This window comes from Sminthopsis crassicaudata, chromosome 3 (genome assembly GCF_048593235.1).
Source record: "Sminthopsis crassicaudata isolate SCR6 chromosome 3, ASM4859323v1, whole genome shotgun sequence".
Classification (NCBI taxonomy): Eukaryota; Metazoa; Chordata; class Mammalia; order Dasyuromorphia; family Dasyuridae; genus Sminthopsis; species Sminthopsis crassicaudata.
In genome coordinates, this window is record NC_133619.1 from 404,434,766 (window position 1) to 404,461,356 (window position 26,591).

The window sequence follows — 26,591 nt, forward strand, 5'->3', positions numbered from 1 at the left end:
AATCAAGTATTTCATCAAGAATCCAAATTTAAGTTTTATGCACAAGCTCTAAGTGCCTGTATTTTGTTTTATATGCATTATAGCCAGTTGATAAATATTGATATAAACATGATAAATAATTTTAATTTCAGTAAAATTGAAAATAAGATGTCCTTTTCGGAACTGTAATCTCATTTTTTATAAGAAATACTTGGTAAAATTTCCTTCTTGTAACTTATTCCTTCTAAGAATATTTAAGTCTTTAAGAGTTGCCTGTAATTTCACTTGAGAAATTGTCTTGGGATGGTCACTCAGCTTAGCAATTGTTGAGCCTATTCTTTCCTCTTGTGGACTTCTATCTATTGCACAATGCTGTCTACAGACACAAATACACATAAACACACACACACACATTCATGCTAAAAATTAAAAGAGACTTGTTGACATTTTAGAAACATATTTTGAGTCACATTGAGAGAAATACAATTTTTCCCTTCCCAAATTAACAGTACCTTGAGAAAGTTTTTCTAGATCTTAACTCTCTTTTCTTTCCCTCTTTTCCCCCTTATCCTTTTTCCACATCCAAATGCCAAAATCACTTAAACATTTCACTGAGAATGTAAAAATAAAAGATTATAGTCCCAATTTACTATCTAGGAAAGTTTAGCCTTTCAGAGATTCCCTATCCCCAATTGAAACATTGAGAAGATAGCTTCATGTTCATGCTGGTATTTGTATTTGCTGGTATTTGAATCATTAACAGATTCAAGCCTTGTTGGTAACCCTTATAACCTGGTTTAGCCCATATGCTGAGATGGTTTACTCATATGTAGCCATTGCCATATAACAGCTTCTAGGAACCATAAGTGAGACTAGGGTGAAATGTGGACACCCAAGGTAGATGAGCAGCCCTAAATAGGGCTCAGAAAGCCCTCAGATATTATTAGTCTTGTTGAACACATCATACATCCCAGTAATCATTTTACATTAAAATTTAAATTTTTTTCACTTAATACTTGATTTTCTCCAATTGGAAGAGAGCTTTTTAGGAAGCATTTTCCTATACAGTACAATTTATTATTATTATTATCTCTGATATTTTCCTTATCTGTAAAGTGAGAGAGTATTGGACTATATGACATAAGCTCTAAACCTATTTTTCTTTTTATATTTCTAAGCTTATATGAGGACTGAATTTTTTTGAACCTTGTCTACTGATATATTTTTATTTTCACATGATATATCCTTATTTGCAAAATGAAAATAAAGTACTTTCATTTTATATATTTCATAAAGTTCATACCAATATACCTCACAATCTATTGTGAATACTTCAAACTATATCCTTGAAAAGCATAAAATGGGAAGGGGGAGGGAGAAAGGAAGGAGTGAAAGAAAAAAAGAAGTTATTTGACCTAGATCATTCCATTTGTTTACATTTCTCTTGGAAATCATTGTTACTGTTTCCAGTCTTGTCATGTAGCAGGTCTTTTAGATTGGGAGTGAACTCACACCTCAGATTTCATGCTTCAGCCAAGTTTTTAAAATGCACTTGAGGGTAAAGCAATATTTAAAAAAAAATCTGTGTTACATTCATTGATATGTGCAGAGGATCTTTATAGTTTTCCATGACATCCATTCCACTTTTAGATATTTCTGATTGTTAGTGAATTTTTATATCACTTAAATTTGCCTATTTATACCTTCCAACCATTTTTCCTAATTCAATTGAACAAGTAATAAGCACCATAGACAGCTAAGTGGCACAATCAATAGAGTGCTAAGTTTGGAGTCAGAGGTACCTCAATTCGAATTTATTTTCATACATTATGCATATAACTCTGGTCAAATCATTTAACCTCTGTCTGTTTCAGTTTCCTTTACTGTAAAAGTAGAATATTAAAATACTACTTATCTTCCAGGTTTGTGAAGATAAAAGAAATTATATTTGTAAAGGACTTAGTATAGTATATAGTATATATAATTATAATATCTAGTATTTATGTGGTATTATATAGTATACCACATAAATACTAGATATTATAATTATATGTATAATTATAATATCTAGTATTTATGTGGTATACTATATAATATATAATTATATAGTATACCACATAAATACTAGATATTATAATTCTTATAATTAGTTTCACTCCTTATTGTTCAAAGTACTAGAAACTGGGACAACAAAATAAAAAAGAAACAGTCTCTCCCCTCAAGGAACTTATATTCTACTGTGCTGACACAACATATATGCCTAAGTAAATGCAAAATAGATACAAGGTAATTTTGGGAATAGAGGTGGGGCACAGAGGTAGAACATTAATAGTTGGTGGAATCTTGAAAGAACGTGTATAGAATTTGCAATCTGAATTGAAGTCAGTCAGGAAATATAAAAAGTAGAAGTCATATCAAAATCCTGTGAAGACATAACACACTTGAAAGACAAGTAGGTTGCTCTTGTTGTAAGGCAAAAGTTTTAATCCCCTTGTCAGAAATGAAGAGAGGGTAGTCTTTCATATAAGAGTTGGACTAAATGATTTCTAAAATCCCTTTCCAATCTTAAAATCTGTTACTTTAAACTATATACATAAAGGGACAATGTTTATATGTTTACTCATTCCCTAATGTCTAGCATGGGGCAGTTAAATGATACAGTGGATAGTGTACAGGGTGCTGAGTCTGGACTTAGTAAGATTCCTCTTCAAATCAAATTCAGACACTTGGTAGCACTGTGACTCTGGGCAACTCACTCAATCCTCTTTGCTTGATCTAGAGAAGGAAATGGCAAATCATTCCAGTATCTTTACCAAGAAAACCTCAAATGGAGGCATGAAGAGTTGGACATGACTGAAAAAATGACTGAAACAACAGTAGTGCCTAACATGGTACTCTGCACAGTTAAATTATCAAGTGTCTAGCACAGTATCTTGTACAAATTAAACAGCTAAAATTCTTATTGATTGACTAAAAATTGCAATAACGAGAAGAGAAAGATCTAGAAAATGCTTCAACCAACAAATTATTCTTGTAAAATACAGAGATGTGTCATACAAATGTTGCAACACAAATTATGGAGTTTTACTTCATAAAGGAGTGGAAAGATAAATGACTTTGTAGAAATCTTATTAAAACATATAAAGTGGTCATCCTGAGAGAAATTAAGAAAAGTGGTGAAAATAGGTAAAAAATGAAAAAGACCTACAAATAATTTTTATAACATACTCTTCATCATCAGTGAAAGTGGAGCCACAACATTTGTACTCTAGTTTCACAGGCCCAGATGTGCTATATGAAGAGGTAGAAATGATATTGGAAAAATCAGTAAGACAGCTGGAATAGATCAAGTATGTATAGAGGAAATAGGTCCTGGAAGGTACTGGGGGCTCATTTCTCAAGATATCTGAAAGAAAAGAGAATATTATAGAAAACTTTTTTGGGGGAATCTCATTAACTGAAAATAGGGGCCAAGAAAATTTTTTTTTCCATTTATACAGAATCTGCATGAGAATATTCAACATGTATATCAACTTCCCTCATCGAAATAAAAAACAAAACAAAACTTTGACAGTTATAAGAGGAATTTAGATTTTGAGCTTATGTCATATATAGTCTATAGTCTAATACCCCCATTTTACAGATAAGGAAATTAAGAATCAGAGATGATAAAAAAAATTGTACTATATAGGAAAATGCTTCCTGAAAAGCACTCTTCTTGTATATGTTAAAATTGACTGTTTTGGTTCAAAGGTGTAACAATAGAAATTATTTTGGAGCAGTCCTTTGATTATTAATATAAAATGAGGTATAAGACAAGGAGAAATATGCCTATCAATGATATCTGTCACTTATCTTCTTTGACTAATACAAAGTCTAACTAGAGGAGGAATTACATGTTGAGTAGGGGAAAAAATATCCTTAGGTCAAGTCAGCAAACATTTATTAAACACTATGTGCCCAGAAGCACTTGTTAAGCACTTGTGATGCAAAACAAAGCAGAAAAAAAGCTCCCTACTTTAAAAGTCCCACTCTCCCTCATAATTGATGGGGGACACAGCATTCAAAAAATTATGTGCAAATAAGATGAATATAGGATAAATTGGAACTAATTTCAGAGAAAAGACAGTTCAGAGAAAAGGGGAAAGGCTTCTTGCAGAAGAATATCCCTCAGATGTACCTGTTTATGGATGTTCTGTGCATCCCTATCATATTAAAATGAGAGAGATTTAAATCACTCAGTGGAGTTCAGTCCAACTTTTCACATAGGGATTCATAGATAGAGACAGAGATGAGAGAAAATATAATTATATAAAAATGGAAAGTATATTGTAGCTGAAGGGGAAAATGATAAGCAACTGGGTTTTGAGGAAAATTTTATAAAGGAAATAGTATTTGAACTAGGTTTTAAAGAATGTACAAGACTACTACAGATAGTGATTGCAGAGGGAAGATTTAGTTTAAAGACTTTACGGTTCTGGAGAAAAGTATTCAAACTCTGCTACAGAGAGTGCAACTACAATGGTCTGGCCATGTTGTTCAAATGCTAAATGTGTGTTTGCTTAAAAGATTATTTTATGGAGAATTCACACAAGGCAGGCATTCACACAAAGATCAGAAGAAGCTGTATAAAGACATTCTCAAGTTTTTTTCTGAAGAACTTTGGACTCTATTAGGAGATACTGACACAGGACCATCCAGGATAATGTACCTGCATCAAAGAAGGTTCAGTGCTCTCTTAAGTGAAGCATAATTGTAATAGCTTAAAAGAAACGTGAAATGTGTAATATTAGAGACACTCCAAATGTTCATATGGACCATTTGTATCTGCCCTGTGATAGAAAACATACCAAGCTCTTACTGATTTGAGCAGCCACAGTGGTTTATTTTTTTTATTATTATTATAGTTTTTATTTACCAGATATATGCATAGGTAATTTTACAGCATTGACAACTGCCAAACCTTTTGTTCCAGTTTTTTCCCTCCTTCCCCCCACCTCTTCCCCCAGATGGCAGGTTGACCAATACATGTTAAATATGTTAAAGTATAAATTAAATACAATATATGTATACATGTCCAAACAGTTATTTTGCTATACAAAAAGAATCGGACTTTGAAATAGTGTACAATTAGCCTGTGAAGGAAATAAAAAATGCAGGCAGACAAAAATAGAGGGATTGGGAATTCTGTGTAGTGGTTCATAGTCATCTCTCGGAGTTCTTTTGCTGAGTGTAGCTGGTTCAGTTCATTACTACTCTATTGGAACTGATTTGGTTCATCTCATTGTTGAAGATGGCCACATCCATCAGAATTGATCATATAGCATTGTTGTTGAAGTATATAATGATCTCTTGGTCCCGCTCATTTCACTCAGCTTCAGTTCATGTAAATCTCTCCAGGCTTTTCTGAAATCATCCTTTTGGTCATTTCTTACAGAACAATAATATTCCATAATATTCATATACCACAATTTATTCAGCCATTCTCCAGTTGATGGGCATCCACTCAGTTTCCAGTTTCTGGCCACTACAAAGAGGGCTGCCATAAACATTCTTGCACATGCAGGTCCCTTTCCCTTCTTTAAAATCTCTTTGGGATATAAGCCCAGTAGTAACACTGCTGGATCGCCCAGTTTGATAACTTTTTGAGCATAGTTCCAAATGAGCAGCCACAGTCTTGACATATTTCACCTTAACCCCAATATGATGAAGTCATTTTGGTCCTCTAAGATGACAAATGACAATCATTTAATCAGATAACTGTGAACAAAGTCATGGAGATTCGAATGTGTAGTGTTATATATAGGACTGGACAAGTATTCCAGTTTAGCTAGACCACAATATATGGCTTACAATAGTATGAGATAAGCCTATAAGTCTACCCTCCCCTAAGTGCCTATAGCCAGCAATGTTCCTGCCTCACTGTTTTTGCACCAAGGTCCCCTTTAGCAGCACAACTGGGCCTGAAATTCTTTATCAGCAGAGGTTCCCTCAGTCTTCCCTGACTCAGACACCTGACTCCCCATTCTGTCTGGGAAGTGAAAGTTCCTGTGACTGGGCCCAGGCTACCTCCCAACCCAGCTAATTCCAGAGTTCTCTGTTTCAGAGGAACTGGTCTGGAGGTGTTTCTATCTCACAGGGGCCAAACCTCTGTCCTGGTATCCTCCTTCAGCTCTTCCCTGATTGTTCTAGGAAGATTGGTCCATTCTGCCTAGCTGCTATTTGTTTTTAATCTCTCTATATTCTCCCTGAGGTGCAGCTTTGTCTTATTTGTGGGGGAAATATGGAGAGCCTGGAATGTTCTGACCTACTCCACTATTTTCCTAGAATCCAGATCTGGATTTCTTATACTAGTATGAAATCAGCTTTGCTCCATTTCTCTATTTTGAAAGTAGAGTCTCATTCAGTGGTCCATGTATCTGTCTTCATTACTTTTGAGAGTTCTGTACACTTCTGACAAATAGCCCCAACCAAGGAAAAGTCTAAAGGATCTAAAATAATTGCAATAGATTACATCATAGCCTTCATTGAACAGTAGTTTCATAAGCTTCAACACAATATCTGTAGGTGTACTGGTCATCTTTTCTGAAGTAAGGGAATCCACTGAACAAAGTATTTGTTTTCAATATTTACTGTCAAGCATAATTTCAAGACAATTTTTCTCTTGACATTTATTGAATAAATGTGTGGCACACCTTGTAAGGAAGTAATTGTTCATTGACCATTATATGTACACCAAGAATAATTCATTTCTGAAAATTTTCAATAAGATTCCAGAATGAGGATTCTAGACAAAACTTTTCCTGAGATAGATTCAGTTTCCTTTCAGTTTTCAAGGTACAGCCATTATTGCATCACATCTAGGAATCCATTTCATGTATGGTTTTACTGAAAAAAAGAGCTCCATGGGTAGGTTTCTTCTATAAACATGTGACTTTGGGTCATTAATTAAAATTCAAAAAGAAGAAAGAGGACTTTTCTCAATGATAATTTGTAGAATATGTAGTAGGCCATACTAAAGTAAAAACATTTAACTATTGCCTGAGAAACAGCGCACCATTGCCAAGAACAGCCATCATTATCTTTCAGATATTACTGTGACTCTTCATTTATTGTGAATTGGGGTCAGACAAGAATCACTTTGTTCATTACCTTTTTAGATTGCCATCCAAAGAAGGAACTTCACGGATGGGCTTATTTGTTGCTAGAGTCAGATAAGTAATACTTTTTTTTCTACCTCATTTCAATTATATTATTTACATCATCAAATTCACTATCTGAAAATTCACCATTGGGATGAATTGAATGGGATACAGTTTATTATTTCTAAAATCTATTCATCTGAGTCTCTCAGATATTTTATTAGGATGCAAACAGAGTTCTATTTTACAAAGCAAATTATAAAATCCAAACATGTGAAAAACCAGGAAAATAAACAAGTAACTTAGTAAGATGGAAGAAACTACATACAATGATAAATTTTATTTTACTCTATAAAGGTTATAAGGTTTTATAAACATTTGGTAAATTCTACTGACATTCTAAGAGAAAGGTGAATATGACCAAACAAATGAATCCATAAAAATGTATAGGAACATTTCTTCTTTTTAATAAGAGAAAAATAAAGCATTTGAATATAGATATATATAAACATTTAATGTATGTATATATGATAAAATATGGTAAATCTGATCCATATAGGTAGAACCATGTTTTATTTGAAAACAGATCCAGGAGAGACAATTTGAGAATAATCGGACTCCCTGAAAAATGTGAGGAAAAAAAGAGCTTGGACACATTTTCGAGGAAATTATCAAAGAGAACTGCCCAGACGTTCTGGAAACAGAGGGTAAAATAGACATTGAAAAAATTCATCGATCACCTACTGAAAGAGGGACCCTAAAATCAAAACGCCAAGAAATATAGTGGCCAAGTTCAAGAACCATCAGACAAAGGAAAAGATATTGGAAGCTGCTAGAAAAAAGCAATTCAGATATGGAGGATCCACAATAAGGATAACCCAGGATCTAGCAGCGTCCACATTAAAAGAACAAAGGGCCTGGAACATGATATTCCGAAAGGCTAAGGAACTTGGTATGCAGCCAAGAATAACTTACCCAGCAAGAATGAGCATCGTTTTCCAGGGAAGAAGATGGACATTTAACGAAATAAATGAATTCCATCTATTTTTGATGAAAAAACCAGACCTACATAAAAGGTTTGTTCTTCAAATATAGAACTCAAGAGATTTCTAAAAAAGGTAAAAAGAAATCTTGAGAACTATACTTCTGCCAAAAAAATATGTAAAGAACATATGTACAATTTGTCTTAGAAACTAAAGGTGGAAAGGAAATTATATCATAAAAAAGTGTAAAGTGGTGGTACTACATCTCATGAAGAGGCAAAGGTAACCTATTATATCTGAGAGAAAGAAAGGAGGGAGATGAACATAGTGTGTATCAATAGACATATTCGTTTTATGGTGAAACTTCTTCCACTTCATTGAAAAGTGAAAGGGAAGGAGTAAGCTAAGGGGAAGGGAATACAGAAATTGTGAGGAAAAGGGGTAAAATAAGGGGAGGAACTTTAAGGTGGGGGAGGGATCCTAAAAAGGGAGGGCTGTGAAAAGCAAATGGTGTTCACAAGTTTAATACTGGGTATGGGGGTAAGAGGGAAGGAAAGGGGAAAAGCATAAGCAGGGGTTAATAGGATGGCAAGCAATATAGAATTAGTCCTTCTAACCATAAATGTGAATGGGGCAAACTGCCTCATAAAGAGGAAGCAGTTAGCAGACTGGATTAAAAGTCAGAATCCTACTATATGTTGTTTACAGGAAACACACCTGAAACAGGGTGAGACATTCAAACTAAAAGTAAAAGGGTGGAGCAGAATCTTTTATGCTTCAGGCAAAACCAAAAAAGCAGGAGTAGCCATCCTCATCTCAGATTAAGCAAAAACAAAAATTGATCTAATTAAAAGAGATAAGGAAGGACATTATATCCTGCTAAAGGGTAGCATCAATAATGAAACAATATCAATATTAAACATATATGCACCAAGTGGTGCAGCATCTAAATTCTTAAAAGAGAAATTAAGAGAGCTGCAAGAGGAAATAGATAGCAAAACTATAATAGTGGGAGATCTCAACCTTGCACTCTCAGAATTAGATAAATCAAACCACAAAATAAGAAAGAAATCAAAGAGGTAAATAGAATACTAGAAAAGTTTGATATGATAGATCTTTGGCGAAAGCTAAATGGAGACAGAAAGGAATATACTTTCTTCTTAGCAGTTCTTGGAACCTATATAAAAATTGATCATATACTAGGGCATAAAAACCTCAAAATCAAATGCAGTAAGGCAGAAATAATAAATGCATCCTTTTCAGACCATAATGCAATCAAAATTACATTTAATAAAAAGCCAGGGGAAAATAGACCAAAAAATAATTGGAAACGAAATAATCTTATACTAAAGAATGATTGGGTAAAACAGCAAATCATAGACATAATAACTTCACCCAAGAAAATGACAATAATGAGACATCATACCAAAATGTGTGGGATACAGCCAAAGCAGTAATAAGGGGAAGTTTTATATCTCTACAGGCCTACTTGCATAAAATAGAGAAAGAGAGGGCCAACGAATTGGGCTTACAACTAAAATTGCTAGAAAAGGAACAAATTAAAAACCCCCAAACACAAAACTTGAAATTCAAAAAATAAAAGATGAGATCAATAAAATTGAAAGTAAAAAAACTATTGAATTAATTAATAAAACTAAGAGTTGGTTTTATGAAAAAACCAACAAAATAGACAAACTCTTAGTAAGCCTGATTAAAAAAAGGAAAGAGAAAAAGCAAATTGATAGTCTTGAAAATGAAAAGGGTGAACTCACCACTAATGAAGAGGAAATTAGAACAATAGTTAGGAGCTACTTTGCTCAACTTTATGCCAATAAATTCGATAACTTAAATGAAATGGAAGAATACCTTCAAAAATATAGCTTGCCCAGATTAACAGAGGAAGAAGTAAGTAGTTTAAATAGTCCCATCTCAGAAAAAGAAGTAGACCAAGCTATTAACCAACTTCCTAAGAAAAAGTCCCCAGGACCAGATGGATTTACATGTGAATTCTACCAAACATTTAAAGAACAACTAACTCCAATGCTATGTAAACTATTTGAAAAAAATAGGGATTGAAGGAGTCCTACCAAATTCCTTCTATGACACAGATGATACCTAAGCCAGGTAGATCGAAAACTGAGAAAGAAAACTATAGACCAATTTCCTTAATGAATATTGATGCTAAAATCTTAAATAAGATATTAGCAAATAGACTTCAGAAAATCATCCCCAGGATAATACACTATGACCAAGTGGGATTTATACCAGGAATGCAGGGATGGTTTAATATTAGGAAAACTATTAGTATAATTGACCATATTAATAATAAAATTAATAAAAACCATATGATCATCTCAATAGATGCAGAAAAAGCATTTGATAAAATCCAACATCCATTCCTACTAAAATCGCTTGAGAATATAGGAATAAATGGACTATTCCTTAAAATAATGAGCATATATTTAAAACCTTCAGTAAACATCATATGTAATGGCGATAAACTAGAACCTTTCCCTATAAGATCAGGAGTGAAACAAGGTTGCCCACTATCACCATTACTTTTCAATATAGTACTAGAAATTCTAGCCTCGGCAATAAGAGCCGAGAAAGAGATTCAAGGAATTAGAGTAGGAAATGAGGAAATCAAATTATCACTTTTTGCAGATGACATGATAGTATATTTAGAGAACCCCAAAGACTCTGCTAAAAAACTGTTAGAAATAATTCAGAATTTTAGCAAAGTTGCAGGATACAAAATAAATCCACATAAATCCTCAGCATTTTTATACATTACCAACACAATCCAACAGCAAGAGATACAAAGAGAAATTCCATTCAAAATAACGGTCGATAGTATAAAATATTTGGGAATATATCTACCAAAGGAGAGTCAGGAATTATATGAGCAAAATTACAAAACACTTGCCACAAAAATAAAGTCAGATTTAAATAATTGGAAAGACATTCAGTGCTCTTGGATAGGCCGAGCGAATATAATTAAGATGACAATACTCCCTAAACTAATCTATTTATTTAGTGCTATACCAATCAGACTTCCAAGAAACTATTTTAATAACCTAGAAAAAATAACAACAGAATTCATATGGAACAACAAAAGGTCGAGAATTTCCAGGGAAGTAATGAAAAAAAAATTAAGTGAAGGTGGTCTAGCTGTACCTGATCTAGAACTGTATTATAAAGCAACAGTCACCAAAACCATTTGGTATTGGCTAAGAAATAGACTAGTTGATCAGTGGCATAGGTTAGGTTCACAGGGCAAGATAGTGAATAAAAATAGCAATGTAGTGTTTGACAAACCCAAAGATCCCAAATTTTGGGATAAGAATTCATTATTTGACAAAAACTGCTGGGAAAACTGGAAATTAGTATGGCAGAAACTAGGCATGGACCCACATTTAACACCACATACTAAGATTAGATCAAAATGGGTCCAAGATTTAGGCATAAAGAACAAAATCATAAATAAATTGGAGGAACATGGGATGGTTTACCTCTCAGACTTGTGGAGGAGGAAGGAGTTTGTGTCCAAGGGAGAACTAGAGACCGTTATTGATCACAAAATAGAAAATGTTGATTACACCAAATTAAAAAGTTTCTGCACAAACAAAACTAATGCAAACAAGATTAGAAGGGAAGTAACAAATTGGGAAAACATTTTTACAGTTAAAGGTTCTGATAAAGGCCTCATCTCCAAAATATACAGAGAATTGACTTTAATTTGTAAGAAATCAAGCCATTCTCCAATTGATAAATGGTCAAAGGATATGAACAGACAATTTTCAGATGATGAAATTAAAACTATTTCCACTCATATGAAAGAGTGTTCCAAATCACTATTGATCAGAGAAATGCAAATTAAGACAACTCTGAGATATCATTACACACCTGTCAGATTGGCTAAGCTGACAGGAACAAATAACGATGAATGTTGGAGGGGCTGTGGGAAAACTGGGACACTGATGCATTGTTGGTGGAGTTGTGAAAGAATCCAACCATTCTGGAGAGCAATCTGGAATTATGCCCAAAAAGTTATCAAAATGTGCATACCCTTTGACCCAGCCATACTATTACTGGGCTTATATCCCAAGGAAATACTAAAGAAGGGAAAGGGACCTCTATGTGCCAGAATGTTTGTGGCAGCCCTTTTCATAGTGGCTAGAAGTTGGAAGATGAATGGATGTCCATCAATTGGAGAATGGTTGGGTAAATTATGGTATATGAATGTTATGGAATATTATTGTTCTGTAAGAAATGACCAACAGGAGGAATACAGAGAGGCTTGGAGAGACTTACATCAACTGATGCTAAGTGAAACGAGCAGAACCAGAAGATCATTATACACTTCAACAATTGATACTGTACAAGGATGTATTCTGATGGAAGTGGTTATCTTCAACATAGAGAAGAGCTAATCCAATTCCAATTGATTAATGATGGACAGAATCAGCCACATCCAGAAAAGGAACACTGGGAAATGAGTGTAAACTGTTTTTTTTTACCTTCTGAATCCAATTCTTCCGGTGCAACAAGAAATTCGGTTCTACACACATATATTGTATCTAGAATATATTGTAATATATTTAACATGTATAAGACTGCCTGCCATCTGGGGGAGGGGGTTGGGGGAGGAAGGGAAAAATTTTGAACAGAAGTAAGTGCAAAAAATTACCCATGCATATATACTGTCAAAAAAAAGTTATAATTATAAAATAAAATAAAAATTAAATAAACAAAAAAAAATGACAAGCCACTCCAGTGCCTTTGCCAGGAAAGCCCCAAATGAACTATGCCCAAAGGGTTATAAAACTTTTTGATCCAGCAGTATCACTCCTAGGTCTTTATCCTGAAGAGATCATAAAAAAGAAGGACCCACATGTGCAAAAATATAACAGCTATTTTTGTGGTGATAAAGAATTGGAAATTTAAGGAGATACCTATCAGAGAATGGCCAAACTGTGATTAAAGAATGTAATGGAATACCACTGTTCTTTAAGAAAAGAGGCAGATTTTAGAAAAACCTGGAAAATTTTATATGAACTGATGCTGAGTGAAGTGAGCGGAACCAGGAAAACATTGCTTATATAATACCAGCAACATCATATAATGGCCAACTATAATAGACTTAACTCTTTTCGGCAATACAGAGATCCAAGACAATTCCAAAAATTTTGTAATGGAAAATAACATCCACATCAAGATTCAATGCAATTTCTCATGATTTCCCCCCTTTTTATTTTTCTTTTACAACATGACTAATATGAAAATATGTTTAACATGATTGTATATGTATCGTCTATATCAGATTGTTTGCATCCTGGGAAGGAATGAGAGAAAAAACAGTTGGAACTCAAAATCTCACAAAAATGAATGTTGAAAAAGCCCAAATGGAGCGCTCCCCCCTCCAAATCAGACATAACTGAAATGACTGAAAGGACTCTTAACTACTATGCAATGTTATTTTTCTTTACATTATCCACTTTGTTTCACATGGTAATTAGATTGAAATTGAAGTAGTCTTATTATTTCATTTGTTAATAGAAATTAGAGCTTGAAGATACTTTATATGTCGTCCACTTTTGATGGAACCATGAAGTCTCTTTGTCATCACCTATTTCCTTTCTATCTCTTCAATTCATTTGTAGCTAATCTAAAACTCTAGACATTCTTAGTCCAATTTGTACTTACAATGATTAGTTAGGTTCCTCAGGCAAGGGTTATTTCCACGTCAGACTTCTAGAGATTCTAGAGGTATACCTGAAGCATCTGAGAGGTACCACTAACTGAAGCCTTCATCCTACTTTGTTTTTCCCAATATAGTCCCCAATGATTAGACTTCTAATATCATTCAACTAATTAACATCAATTATAGAAAAAACAGAAGTAAGCACATTTTCTACTCCCTCTTGAACTCTGTCAGTCCCCATAGAGAGTGGCCTCAAACTGAAAACAGTTTCTAAAATATTTGCTCCATTAAGTTCACTTCCAAACGCAGCCTGGCACTAGGCAGGTCTGGGTCTCCACTCCTGCTTATTCTGGATCACATAGTGTTCTTCAAGATGTCTGCTGCCAGCTCACACATTTGCCTCTGACAAATCTAAGAATGTATGCATGTATATCCATGTATATACATGTTTGACACACAGTATAAATTTATGAATTGTTAGCTGATTGATTGATATAAATGTCAAAATAATTTTCATAGGAATAATAATGGTTGCCATGACCTGTGTCAATTTTAGGCCAAGCCCAAAAGCATATTCAACAACCATATATTTCTAATTGGAATTTAATTTAAAATCTTTGCTTTGCTTCAATTGATTTATGACCTCAATAGCAAATAATGAGACTTCCATACTATGCCATACTACAGGCGTTCCTCTATTTCTTTTCATATTTTCAGGGCACCAAATAACTCTCAAGTAATCCATATAGTCATCTTAAATAGGAACCTATAGTAAAACTTTTAAAAATCCTAGAGTTTGCAATACAATGGTGACCCAAAATATACCACTTTCATAGGCAGTGATATTATAATGGCATTGAAATATCTTAGCATAATTTATCTTTCTCCATTACCACTGGCAATAATGGAAACTTCTGACTTTCATCTCTCCCAAAATAAATTATTTCAGAACCAGCTCATAAAATTTTTGAAGTCCCTTGATATTGATTTTGCAGAGCAGTCCCAGGTGAGTTTTATCAATTCAAGCCCAATGCCAGGATGAAAATAAGCCAGGCATTATATGGCACATTAAATTTCTGGAGCTCGACTCTTTTCCCTTAATCTCAGTGCAGCAGCAACAAAGTGGCATCCTTTACTCACTGCAATGGGAAAATAACAAAGCAAGAATAAAATTGATGCTGCAAAATGAAGCACATCACCACATTTTCATCCATGTGCACCTCCCAAGAGCCAGAAAAGCATAGCCAAGTCTTTCAAAGTGAATCCAGATGTCAGCCAACACTATAGCAGAGCTTTAATTATTCAAAAAACAAAAAAGCAACTCCTTAGGTACTTTCTAAGCAGGTGCCTCTTCACAGAAAACAGAAGAGTTGAAAAACAGATGTTGTATTGTGTCTGCTGCAAGAAAGGGGAAGAAAAGTATAATATAGCAGCAAGTACTAAGAGGTAGCATACTAAGTTACACTGTTATTAACATGTACAGAACAGTTGGTAATCAACCCATATAAAATAAAAGCTTTACTAATTTTAATGCTTTCATTTTGTATATGAGAAAACTAAGGACAAGAGCAAGGGATTTGTTATTTAGTGCTAGAGATGTTTCTCACATTAAGTTTTATTATTACATGGCTTGTCATTCAATATTTTGTAGAATCCTTTTGGTAATCTCTTATTATGCTTATGATGGATTTTAAATGTAAATTCATGTTCAATCAAATAAAAGTACTAAGGATTTCTAAAAATATGAAAGTGGACCTTGGATATTAGGTTGATAATGAAGATACAGATTTGAGAGTCGCCAGTATAAAAGTGATAGATTGAATTCCGGAAAAAGTATGCTGCCTCTGAGGCAGTGTAAATAGAGAAGAGAAAACCAAATATTGAACATTGAGATACTCATAATTAGGAGGGAGAAGAAAAAAAACCAGTGAATAAAACCAAGAAAAGTACAATGTAGGTATAATTCTCTGTTTCACCCTACTTGCTCTTGAAATTTGGACTGTTACTGCTTTCCTTACCAGGCAGATATAGATCAAGATGGTTGGAGATGGCCCTGCATGAAATGGGAGACCTTAGCCTTTGCCACTGAACCCAGATGGCTCTGGAGAGAAAAAGTGAGGCAGGTGACCTTGCACAGCCTTCCTCACTTAAATCCAATTCACTTGTATATCATAGCATCCCCTCTCTGGCATCATGATACTCTGTGAGAACAAAGGACAAACAACAGCAACAACACCACCAACCAGGCAGAAGAGGGCTAATATATAATAACCTTAGAAAAATCAGCTGGACCCAGATTGTGAAAGGCTTCAAAAGTGTTGCTCCTTCCCCTTCCCCCAAGGTTTCCTTTTGATCCTAGAAATGATAGATAATCACTGGAGTTTGTAGAGGAAGTAAGGGATATATTTAGACTTGTGCTTTAGGAAAAACATTTTAATAACAGTACAGGAAGATGAATTGGAGAAAAGACCAATTAAGGAGACTAATATTTGAAAGACAATGTGGGGTTAATGTAGGATAGTAATTGCAATTTGTTGAGGAGAGGATGGATATAAGAGATGTTATGGAAGTAGAATTAACTTGAACACTGATTTGATATGTCAGGTGAAAGAGAGTAAGGGACTGAGACTAATACCAAGTTGCAAAACTGGGTGACTAGAATAGTGGTAGCTTTGAACAGATATAAGTTAAGTTTGGAAGAAGGCAGATTTGGGAATAAATGTAAATTAATCAGCAAATACTTTTTATTTATTGAATTTGAGATTTCTCATTAAAAACTTCCTTTCCCCAACACATTCAACTAATTGTCCAAGTTGCAAATTAAATTATCCCAATAACTTGAGCTTGTGTTAAATCTAAAATTGTGTTTTGGGAGAAATAATAAATATTGTGTGTGTGTGTGTGTGTGTGTGTGTGTGTGTATTTGCTCATGCACATGTGAATGTGTGGATGTGTAATTTATAGAGTTGGAGAAAGTGATAGTGAGTATACTAGAAATAAGGTCCTAACACTGCCCCATCTCTTCTCTTCTTATTATCCCTTGGCAAGTTGGGCTAGGCTTTTTTTTTAAGTATTGAGATAATTCCTTGAGACTTGGTTGGTTTAGATGGTTAATATCTATTCCTTATCAAATAGTAAAAAGAAGCCATAAAGAGCTTTAGGATCTCTGTTACATTTCACATGGTGATGGGCAAGTCAAGCAAGAGAAATTCATTCAGATGAATCAATTTGAGATGTCCTCTGTGTAGGTTCCTTGAATATCTTTATTCTATGGCCCATCTGTTTGTTAGCAATTAAATGATCTGTGATTGTCTCATCTTGATCCAATATCAAACCTCAACTACCAGGGGATTGGACTTAGTCAAGAATAAGGAAGGTAGTAGTTTGACTTATATGCAAATTACTGTATTACAAAATAACACACAAAATTGAATTGGAGAAATGCAAGAATAATGCTACATGAAGTCCAAAGGGGGAAAAATCATTACAATTTGTGGGAACCAAAATATTTTCCAAAGGAGGTAAAATTTGAATTGGATTTTAAAGTATGTATAGGAATTCAATAGCTAAAGAAGAGGAAAGGGGCTATTACTTGTTAGAAAGATAGAATGGCGCCAGATCTTAGAGGCCTTTGAATGCCAGGCCAAAGGGTTAAACTTTACTTGGTAGACAATATGGAGCAATCAAAATGTTTTGAACAAATTAATAAGTAGTCAACATTTATATAGTCCTTACTATATGCTACACACTGTGCTGTGTACTTGACAATTATCTCACTTGAATCTCAAAACAACCCTAGGAGGCTGGTGCTAATATTACCCCCATTATAGATAAGGAAACTGAAGCATACACAAGTTAAATGATTTGCCCAATGTCAGGCAGCTAGCAAATATCAGAGACTGGATTTGAATTCAGGTCTTCTTGATTCCAGACCTGGCACTCTGTACTCTGAACCATCTAGTTGTAATATAGCCAACTCTATGTCTAAAGATGAAATGCCTGGCAGCAGTCTAAATTATTGATTGGAGGTAGAGAGAATAATGCCTGTGCAATGGTTTTCAAATTTTTGTACTCAGTATCCCTTTATACTATTAAAATTTATAGTGAATCTGTCCCAACATTTTTTATTTATGTGGGTTATATTTATACATATTAGAAATAAAAACAAAATTTAAATTTATTGACCCTCTGAAAGAGTTTCAGAGATCCCCTAGGGTTCTCTGAACCATACTTTAAGAACCACTGGTATAGTGGAAGTCTGGTAGTGATGAGAACCTATACTAGGCTAGAAGAAATGGGAATAGAAAAAAGGGAATAGATACAAGAGATATTATGGAAATAGAACCTATAGAGTTTGGTAAATGATAAGAAAACTAAAATATTGGGAAGATAAAAGAGTCAACAGTAATACCTTGGTTTAAAACATGAAAGAAGTTTGTGTGCAGTGGTAAGGGAGGTCTAAAAAGTAGAGTGGTACCTTGTGAGGAAATAGAAGGCAACTAGTAGAACCCAGTAGAAGTTTCCAGATTAAGATTTTCCATTCTTTTGATCTTCTTACTTCAAATGTTGGTTTGAAGTATTTGACTGACCTTGGCTTGAAATCCTGTCCCCAGCCAACTATCTAATTTTAAATTAGAAAATCACTTTTAATGCTTACTCTACCTATATACATTTCCCAACCCCCTTTCAAGTATTTTGCTCAGTAATAATCAGTGGGACTTCATAGAGGTTCTTATGGCAAAGCTCCTTTCAGTTCCCACACTGATTCTTGATTGTTCCTGATTGTCATGCAAGTAAATCTAAGAGCAAAAAAAAAAAAAAAAAAAAAAAAAAGGGTTAGGTTACCAGCAGGACCATCAAATTAGTTTCATAGTCCTCCCAACATTGTCCAGTACAGAAGGGCCAGTGTATCTTCCTATGTAAACTAAACATAGATGTGGAGATAACCATTCTTTTGTTACAATCATTATCATTAATATCATTAATATAAGACTCCATTCCATTATAGTTGCCAGTGCTGTCGCTTTCCTGTTTTGGGCAATAGAAGTGAAAACATCCATTTTCCTAATATACAAGTTATGCCAAATGGTAAGTGTCTCATGTGTATCATTATTTTCCAGATCCACATTAGAGTACCTGCATCTTCTTAGATTACCTTTGCTCCCAGATGATTTCCTCCAGTATCTTTGGACAAGATTTATTCCTTCATTCAAAAAAAAAAATGTTTTTGACCATCTACTATATAAAAAGCACTGCTCTAAGTACTAATGGAGATTACAAAAACCATGAAACATGATCTCTGCCTTTTAGGATCTTATAGGCTATATTATAAGACACATTAAGATTTATTTTACATTTAACTCCAGTGGTTGTTTCTCAATCAGTAGTTAACTAATAAATATTTGTTAGGCTCTTCCCATGTACAAACTACCATTTCCAGAATCAAATGTAAAATCCCCTGTTTGGTGTTCAAAGCCCTTCGTAACTCTGGTCTCCTCCTACCTTTCCAGTCTTATGCCCTGTACACCTTCATGGAATCTGTAGTCTGACTTTCTTCTTGTTCCTTAAGTAAACCCTTCATATCATGACTCTGGGCATTTTTACTGGTATTCTGCATTCATACAGTGCTTTCCAATCATCATTGTCAATTCTTGATTTCCCTGATTTCCTTCAAAAAAGCTTTCCTTTTTATTTATATTTAAATTTCCAATTTATCTTTTACATAATTTTATTCACTTTTTTTCATGTTGCCTCCTCCATTAAATTATGACATGCTCCTTAAGAGCAAGGCCTCTCTTTTAATTTTTTTCCTGGTACCTAATTAATTATCCTTCATTACTGAAAGGTTTCAAAATTACATTATTGTTAGTCATTATAGGGTGTTCAACGATGACTGATGATCACATCACATGATCTCAGAATGCTCCACCACAAATAATCCATGTGAACATTTGGTGCAGATTCTTTAAATTTGTACATCTCACATTTGTGGCTTTTTAAAATTGTTGTTGCTTTTTATTTTATTTTTTAAAATTATATTTATTTTTAGCATTCTTTTTTGAAATTTTGAGTTCCAAATTCTCTTCCTTTCTCAAGATCCTTCCCCATCCATAGAAAAGAAAGCAATATGATACTCATTATACATATGCAATCATGAAAAATATATTTCTATATTAATCATATTTTTAAAAGCAAGAAAAATAGAAAGTGAAAATATATGCTTTAATCCATACTTAGTTCTGATGAACATGAGTTCATCAGTTCTCTTTCTGGAGGTAGATATATCTCACATTTCTTTTGAGCTACTTCAATTTTCTTTTGCTTATAGTGCACAGAAACTTCTCTGATGTGGGCACACCATGTTGGGCAGTCCTGTGCCAATGTCTCACATGTCATTGAATAAATTCTCTTGAGACAACTTTCTGATCACCATGTGAACATTGCTTTAAGTGTTTTAGGTAAGCATATGTATAGTATTTAAACAACATGGCCAGCTCAACAGAACTGCACTCTGTACAGTAGAATTTGAATGATTGACAGCTTAGTTTGAGAAAGGACCTCAGTGTCTGATATCCTGCCCAGTAATTTTCAAAATCATCCTAAGACAATTCAAATGGAAGTAATCCAGTTTCCTGGCATGGTGCTGGCATGCTGCCCAGATTTCACAGACACAACAATGAGATCTGCAAAACAGCTCTGTAGACCCTCAGTAGGGTCATCTAATAGCTCATCTCTCCCAGTTTCCTTTGGAACCTTCCAAACAGTAAGCTAGCTCTGACAATGTATGCATCAACTTTATTATCAATAAAGACAATGGAAGTATCCTTGAACTCCAGGAGAATAATGTTCTCTTGCCACATAATCTGGAATATTTCAATCATTTTTTGCATGAGCAATGCAACCACTCCCCGCCCCCCCCCCCCCATACACACACCTTGTAAAATTCAGCTGGATTAGAATGAGCACCGGTGCTTTGCCACAGAAAAATGAGTTTAATGCCATTCAAAATTTCTTCAAGTGGAAATAAAAAAGGATTGATTTCAACCTGTGGTAAACCGTCAGTGGCTTCAACATTGATTGATGATGGTCTATTGAGAACACCATGTATTCGGCCCAACTCTTCAGGATCACGTCCTTATCCCAATCAATATCTCCTTCAGCTTGAGTAGTTAAGATATGTCGTATGTCTTTGGCCCACAAATAGCCTTCAGGGCATCACAGAAGCACTTTGGATTTTTGCTATCAATGTAAAATTGAACTTCATCTTGGCATTGAAAATGCCAACAATCCCACATCTCTTTAAATTTTTCTATTTCCTTTTGATGGAGTTAAATGCTGTCTTCTTGTTTGTCCTTCATTCTTGAAGAGGTCCATGATGTCAGGGAGGGGGATGCCATGACATTCAAGGGAATTGGATTTAAATGAAGGTGGGCTAAGCACCCTTGCTTTCTCCTCCAGGGACATCTGCAGTCCAGTGACAAGATATAGATCAGAACAACAGGAGATCTGGGCCTGGATACAGTGGGAAACCTGAGTCTTTTTAAATGTTTGACTGAGGCAATACCCATTCAATGATTAAGATTAGGTGAGAATTGACGCAAAAAATGGTCTCTTTTACCTAGTTAAAAAAAAAAAATTAATGTAGGAGCGGAAGACTCAAGGTTTCTGGCCAAAACAGAAACAAATGCTATTTATAGTCATTCTGAGTTAATCTGGGCCAAAATAATGACCAACTGGGGTTTAGCTAGTGATCTGTTGTTGACCAATCTATGTGAAGCCATGAACTATATTGTTGGTAAAGTTTGTGGATTTCTTATTTTTCACTAAGTAGTTTCTGAATTTTCCCATCACTTTCATTAAAACAATCTTGATGTTTGTGAGTGTTCTGACCCAGAGTAAATATAATGCTGAATATTAAATCTCTGAAACCAGCCCTCTCCTTCACTATGGCTTCACTATTGCCAACCATGTGTTGGCTCAATTTTCCCTTCAATTTAGTAATGAACTATTCTGCTCAGAGAAGCATTCTAATCTCTTGACTTTAAGTTTTTTGGTACTCTTTTTGTTTGGGGGCCTTTGCTTTTGTTGAATGCAATTATTTAGCTTAGAGAGCAAAGTCTTTTTTGGTCCAGCACTCTGAACCACATGTTGCCTTTGTTATTCTCATATCCTGTCTGTCTTTTCTCCTTACAAAGGCATAGTCTATTAAATGTCAATGCTTACTATGAGAAGTTTTATTGCATTTAGGTAAAACAGTGTTGGTGATGAGGTCATGAGATATACAAGTCTTCAGTAGTAAGTGACTATTGCTGCTGCTGTTTCCAGCTCTACTCCCAAGGACTTCCTGCCATGTCTGATAATCTGAATTTAGTCTAGCATTAAAGTCATACAGAATTGTAAGCTTATCCTCTTTTGGCACATCAATGATAAGGGTTTTTAGGTCTTTATAAAATTTTTCTTTTATTTCATCAGGATTGGTCATGGTGAGAATACAGATACTAATGAAGATGGCATGGCATTATTCTACAAGTGACAATCACATTATCATGAGCCTGTCATTCATCCTTTTGGTAGACATATTGACTAGCTTAGTTCTCATCCACTAATTCTACTGGGTAGAGTTTTTACATGCGTGGGGCAGAACTGATGGGCTCTTTCAACCCATCTGCTGAAATAGTTTTCCAGAGTGTGACTATTGTGCATTCTACAGATGAGTAAGGTGGATCAAGTGGACAGCAAAGGTGGAAAGTAGTCCTGAAAAGGACTTGGCAATCCTCATAGCAGGGATACATCTTCCCTAAATATACTTTTCATTTCATGGTATATTTCCCTCTCTATACCTCATATTAGCCTAAAATATTACTATGTACATTATCCTCACATGTTGATGTTCTTTTTCTCTTCAAAATGCCTTCTTGTGTTTACTTATTTGTGCCTGGAAATTTTCCTTTTTATCTTTATATTCCCAAGAATTTAGCATAGTATCTTTGCAAGTTTTGTCAGCAATTCATTTTCTTCTCCAAATGTCTTTAAAAAAAGTCATTAATTGCCCCCACTCTGAAAAGAGAGCATTTTTATTCTAGCATTTTGAGTCACTCCAAACATGTCTGTACTCATTCCAGTGACGTCATAATCACAATTCCTACAGCAGATGGTTGTTATCTCTTAAAAATATGTCTCAAGAACAAAATATCCCTTTAATGGTTCTCTATTCTTCCTGTCAGAAGTTCTAAATAGGTCTTTTCCTCAACTGGTTTTCTTTCTGTCTGAGGTTTTAAGGGAATAAATAGACAATATATAACTTTTAGAGATACCTTTGATGCTTTTTTTCTTATTCTCTCCTAGTTGCTAGTTCCCTTTTTTATGTATTAATTCCTCTTATTCCTGATCCAGGTGATTTTTTGATCAACTTTTTCCTTTTCTTAGTGAAGAGCTTCAGTGAATTCATCAGGCCTGTAATTATTGAAAAGGGGGAAAACTGTTCTTAGTTTTACCTGTTTACTGGCTCCTCTGATGGACAATACTGCTAAGGCTTTTGGACTTTTCTCTGTCATTTTATTCTATTTGGCAGTACTTTCATATTTTATATAAAATTCCTAGGGAAGAATTACATATTATTCCTATACTATTTTCTGTTTTATAGTTGTTAAAAAATACATTCATTCAATTAAACTCATTTCAACATTGATTGGATGTCTTCTGAATATAAGATATTATGCAAGGTATTGTGTCACAAGGACAAAACACCCCCAACAAATTAGAATATTTCCTCTAGGAGTTTATATCTTACTCAGTAAACACGGAGAGAAAATCAAGTGGCACAAAATCATAAAGTAAAGGAATGGATAAAAAAAAAGTCTGTCATCCTGGTTCTCAATCTAATGTTCTAGTTCTGACAGGGTTGTTGGCTATGTATATGTTTGGTGAGTGTTCAGGGTGATACTTAGGTTTCTGTGCTGATGTACAGTGAGCTTATATACTAAAAAAAAAAAAAAAAAAAAAAAATACCTTTTCCATTAACTGGCAAGGAAAAGTAATGCATGACTTTGCCCACCAGGTGGCATTCTTCTCCAGCCACCAGTCCAGTGGTTCTGCCTGGATGGCTGTGCAGGGTACATTTTACTGGAATCAAAGGAAACATGAGGGAAAAATGTCATAGGTTTCAACTGCTTTCAGAGAACTTTTCTGGATTCCCACCTGGGTGGATCTGGCTAAGCAATGGTTTCTAATTGGCTGCTTTAGCTCTTAGCCCAGTCCAGGCTTCTTAGCATAGCTCCTAGTCTTCAAAGATCCCAGGAGCAGGTTGGAGGTAGGAGCTCCAGGTGAGGATGTTCCATATTTCCCTGCCTTTAGATTATGATGTCAAGCAAGAAGTCTTGCTCTTGAACTATGGGAGTGCGGTGTCCCCACAGAGCCGATTCCCTGTGTTAGTTGCCCCCAGCCTACATAGTAGCTGTCAGAATCCTCAGACTAAGATCATCCCTTTCTTTTTAATCCTCTCTTTTTACTATTAGGAGACATCTTGTTTTCCAGTGCTAAGGCTTGGCAAGTCGGCTGTGCCTTGCACATGACATAGCATCAATCCTTTTTCTCACTCTCTGGATGAACTCAGCCACAGCAAAATGCCAGAACTGTTTCACACTAGCCCCAGGTAGTCCCTGACCTCTGACAAGGACCTGAAGGACCCGAAACCCTGCTATGAATCAAACTCCTCTCATTGTTGCTATTACTCCTTGTTGTCAGAACTATAACTTACCATATAACCATTAGTATGATCATTGAGATTTGCCTACACTAAAGTGGGGCCCCGGCACATGAATCTAGTTTTCCTTCTCCAGGGGAATAAAGTAAGTTTTTTTGCTTATGACCACTATTATCATTTTGGTTTTATTTTATTTTAATTTATTTTCTTTTATTTTTCAGATTGTGGTTGTGATAACTTGTGTGAGCTTTTTGGTATTTTTATAGTTAACAGTAGTTGCAAAACTCCTGTGGCTCTTTGGTCAATTGTGCTTAGGATTGAAATAATAAATAGCTAACAATTATATAGCACTTACTATGCCAAGCACTATGATAAATCCTTTACAATTATAATCTCATTTGATCCTCATAACACTCTGGGAAGTAGATTCAATTATTCTCATTTTACAGATAAGGAAACTGAGTCAATAAGGGTTTAAATGATTTGCCTATGGTTACACAGCCAGTATAGGCTGGATTTGAACTCAGATCTTCTTGCCTCCATTCCTAGTACTCTATCCACTGTGCCACCTGTCAGTCATCTGCCTATCAGCATCCAAATGCACCCATACTTCTGTGTGACAAGGAAGGCAGTCCAATCCAAATTTCACAGACAAAAGGGAAGAAAGGAAGCACCTTACACCCACACGCTGCTTTATAATTGCTCCCCCAGAGCACACCAAGGGACTGAACAGTCTAAAATTGGACTTGAAGGAACATGTCCTTAGCATGTTCTGTCAGCTGCTTTTCCGTTTTTCCAAAACTAAGCGAGTTTAGTGTGATGCTCTAATGTTTATAAATCACTTTACTAAGATTTTCTCATTTTATCCTTACAAGTTTTAAGATAGGTACATCACATTAAACTTTAGGATAAATAATATTTATATAGCAGATTAGGAATCCTGAAAGGAGTATCTTGCCATGGGTATCTTCATGTAGATACTGGTACTTACCTGATCTACTATCTTCAGCTGGCTCTTCAGCTAGGGGAACCTTTAAAGCCATATATTCCAACTGCATTTTACAGATAGGGGACTGAGACTCAGGGAGCGTACAGAAACTCAACCAAAATCATATAGGAACTATCAAAAATGGGATTTGAAGACAGTGTTTTTGTTTGTTTTTTGCCATTCATCATCATAGAAATGAAAAGTACCTTAGAAAGCCATCTATTCTATCCCTTTCATTTTACAAGGAATGGAGACCTAGAGAGCTTATAACATGTCCAATGTTACACAGGACATTAAGTGAACAGGATTTAAACACAGGTTTTCTGACTAAATCAGCTCTTTTTCTACTGCAATATCAGTTCATTTTTCAAAAATTATGATATGGTATACAATAAATGCCTCATTTAAATCCATCTTACACAAAAGTCAAAACATCACCTTATGATGTCCTTTGAGAAGAAAGGACAAATCATAGGGACTTAATACAAGAATCTGAAAACTATTTTTTTATTAACATAGTTTGCTTAATTTCTCTGAATTACTTATCTTTTCTTTATAATTTTTTGGTAAATTTTATAAACCACTTATTCTCAAAAATTGCATATTCACAAATGGTTATTTGCTTTATTTTTTATTTGTATGTTTTTGCAGTAGTGGATTTCTATATTGTATTTTTCCACTTAAGCTACCATTTTGAATCAATTATATGACTTTATAATTCCCCTAGGTCAAAATAACCATTAACAATGCAACTTTATTGCTTTGCTAATAGCCATATTGATTTAATCTGCCATCTGCCAATATAAAAGCAATGCTACCTGCCATTTCCACCTTTTTATGAAGAATTTGGCTAAGTGGTCATTGTCATGTCTATTTTGATTGCTTATCAGATTTATCTAATATTTCTTGTGGATGATGTTTATGATGTGTTTTAAGCTATTTACTATTGAATTATAGCTATATTTACTAAATATGAGAAATATTCTTTTCCAGCTGAGGTTGGTTTATGGCATCATTCTTAACCCACTACTTCCAGTTTTTCCCCTCTCTCCTCCAATTCCTAGTTAAACATATAGATTTAGTCAAAGAATAA

General features: G+C 34.7%; 1 protein-coding gene across 5 annotated transcripts in view; it reads left to right on the forward strand.

Annotated features, from left to right (window-relative positions):
- Positions 1 to 26,591, forward strand: part of FTCDNL1 (formiminotransferase cyclodeaminase N-terminal like) — a 119,766-nt gene that overhangs the window by 4,210 nt on the left and 88,965 nt on the right. For 2 of the 5 annotated variants that reach the window (XM_074302761.1, XM_074302762.1), the window contains exon 2: positions 7,140 to 7,197. The exons of 2 other annotated variants lie outside the window; for them this stretch is intronic. Coding sequence is in view for 1 of the 3 variants with exons in the window: in XM_074302759.1 (XP_074158860.1) it covers positions 18,887 to 18,896 (10 nt within the window). In the remaining 2 variants the exon portion in view is untranslated. Of the gene's footprint in view, positions 1 to 7,139; positions 7,198 to 18,820; positions 18,897 to 26,591 lie in introns of those variants that run through there. One more of the 5 variants, XM_074302759.1, reaches the window with a different exon arrangement.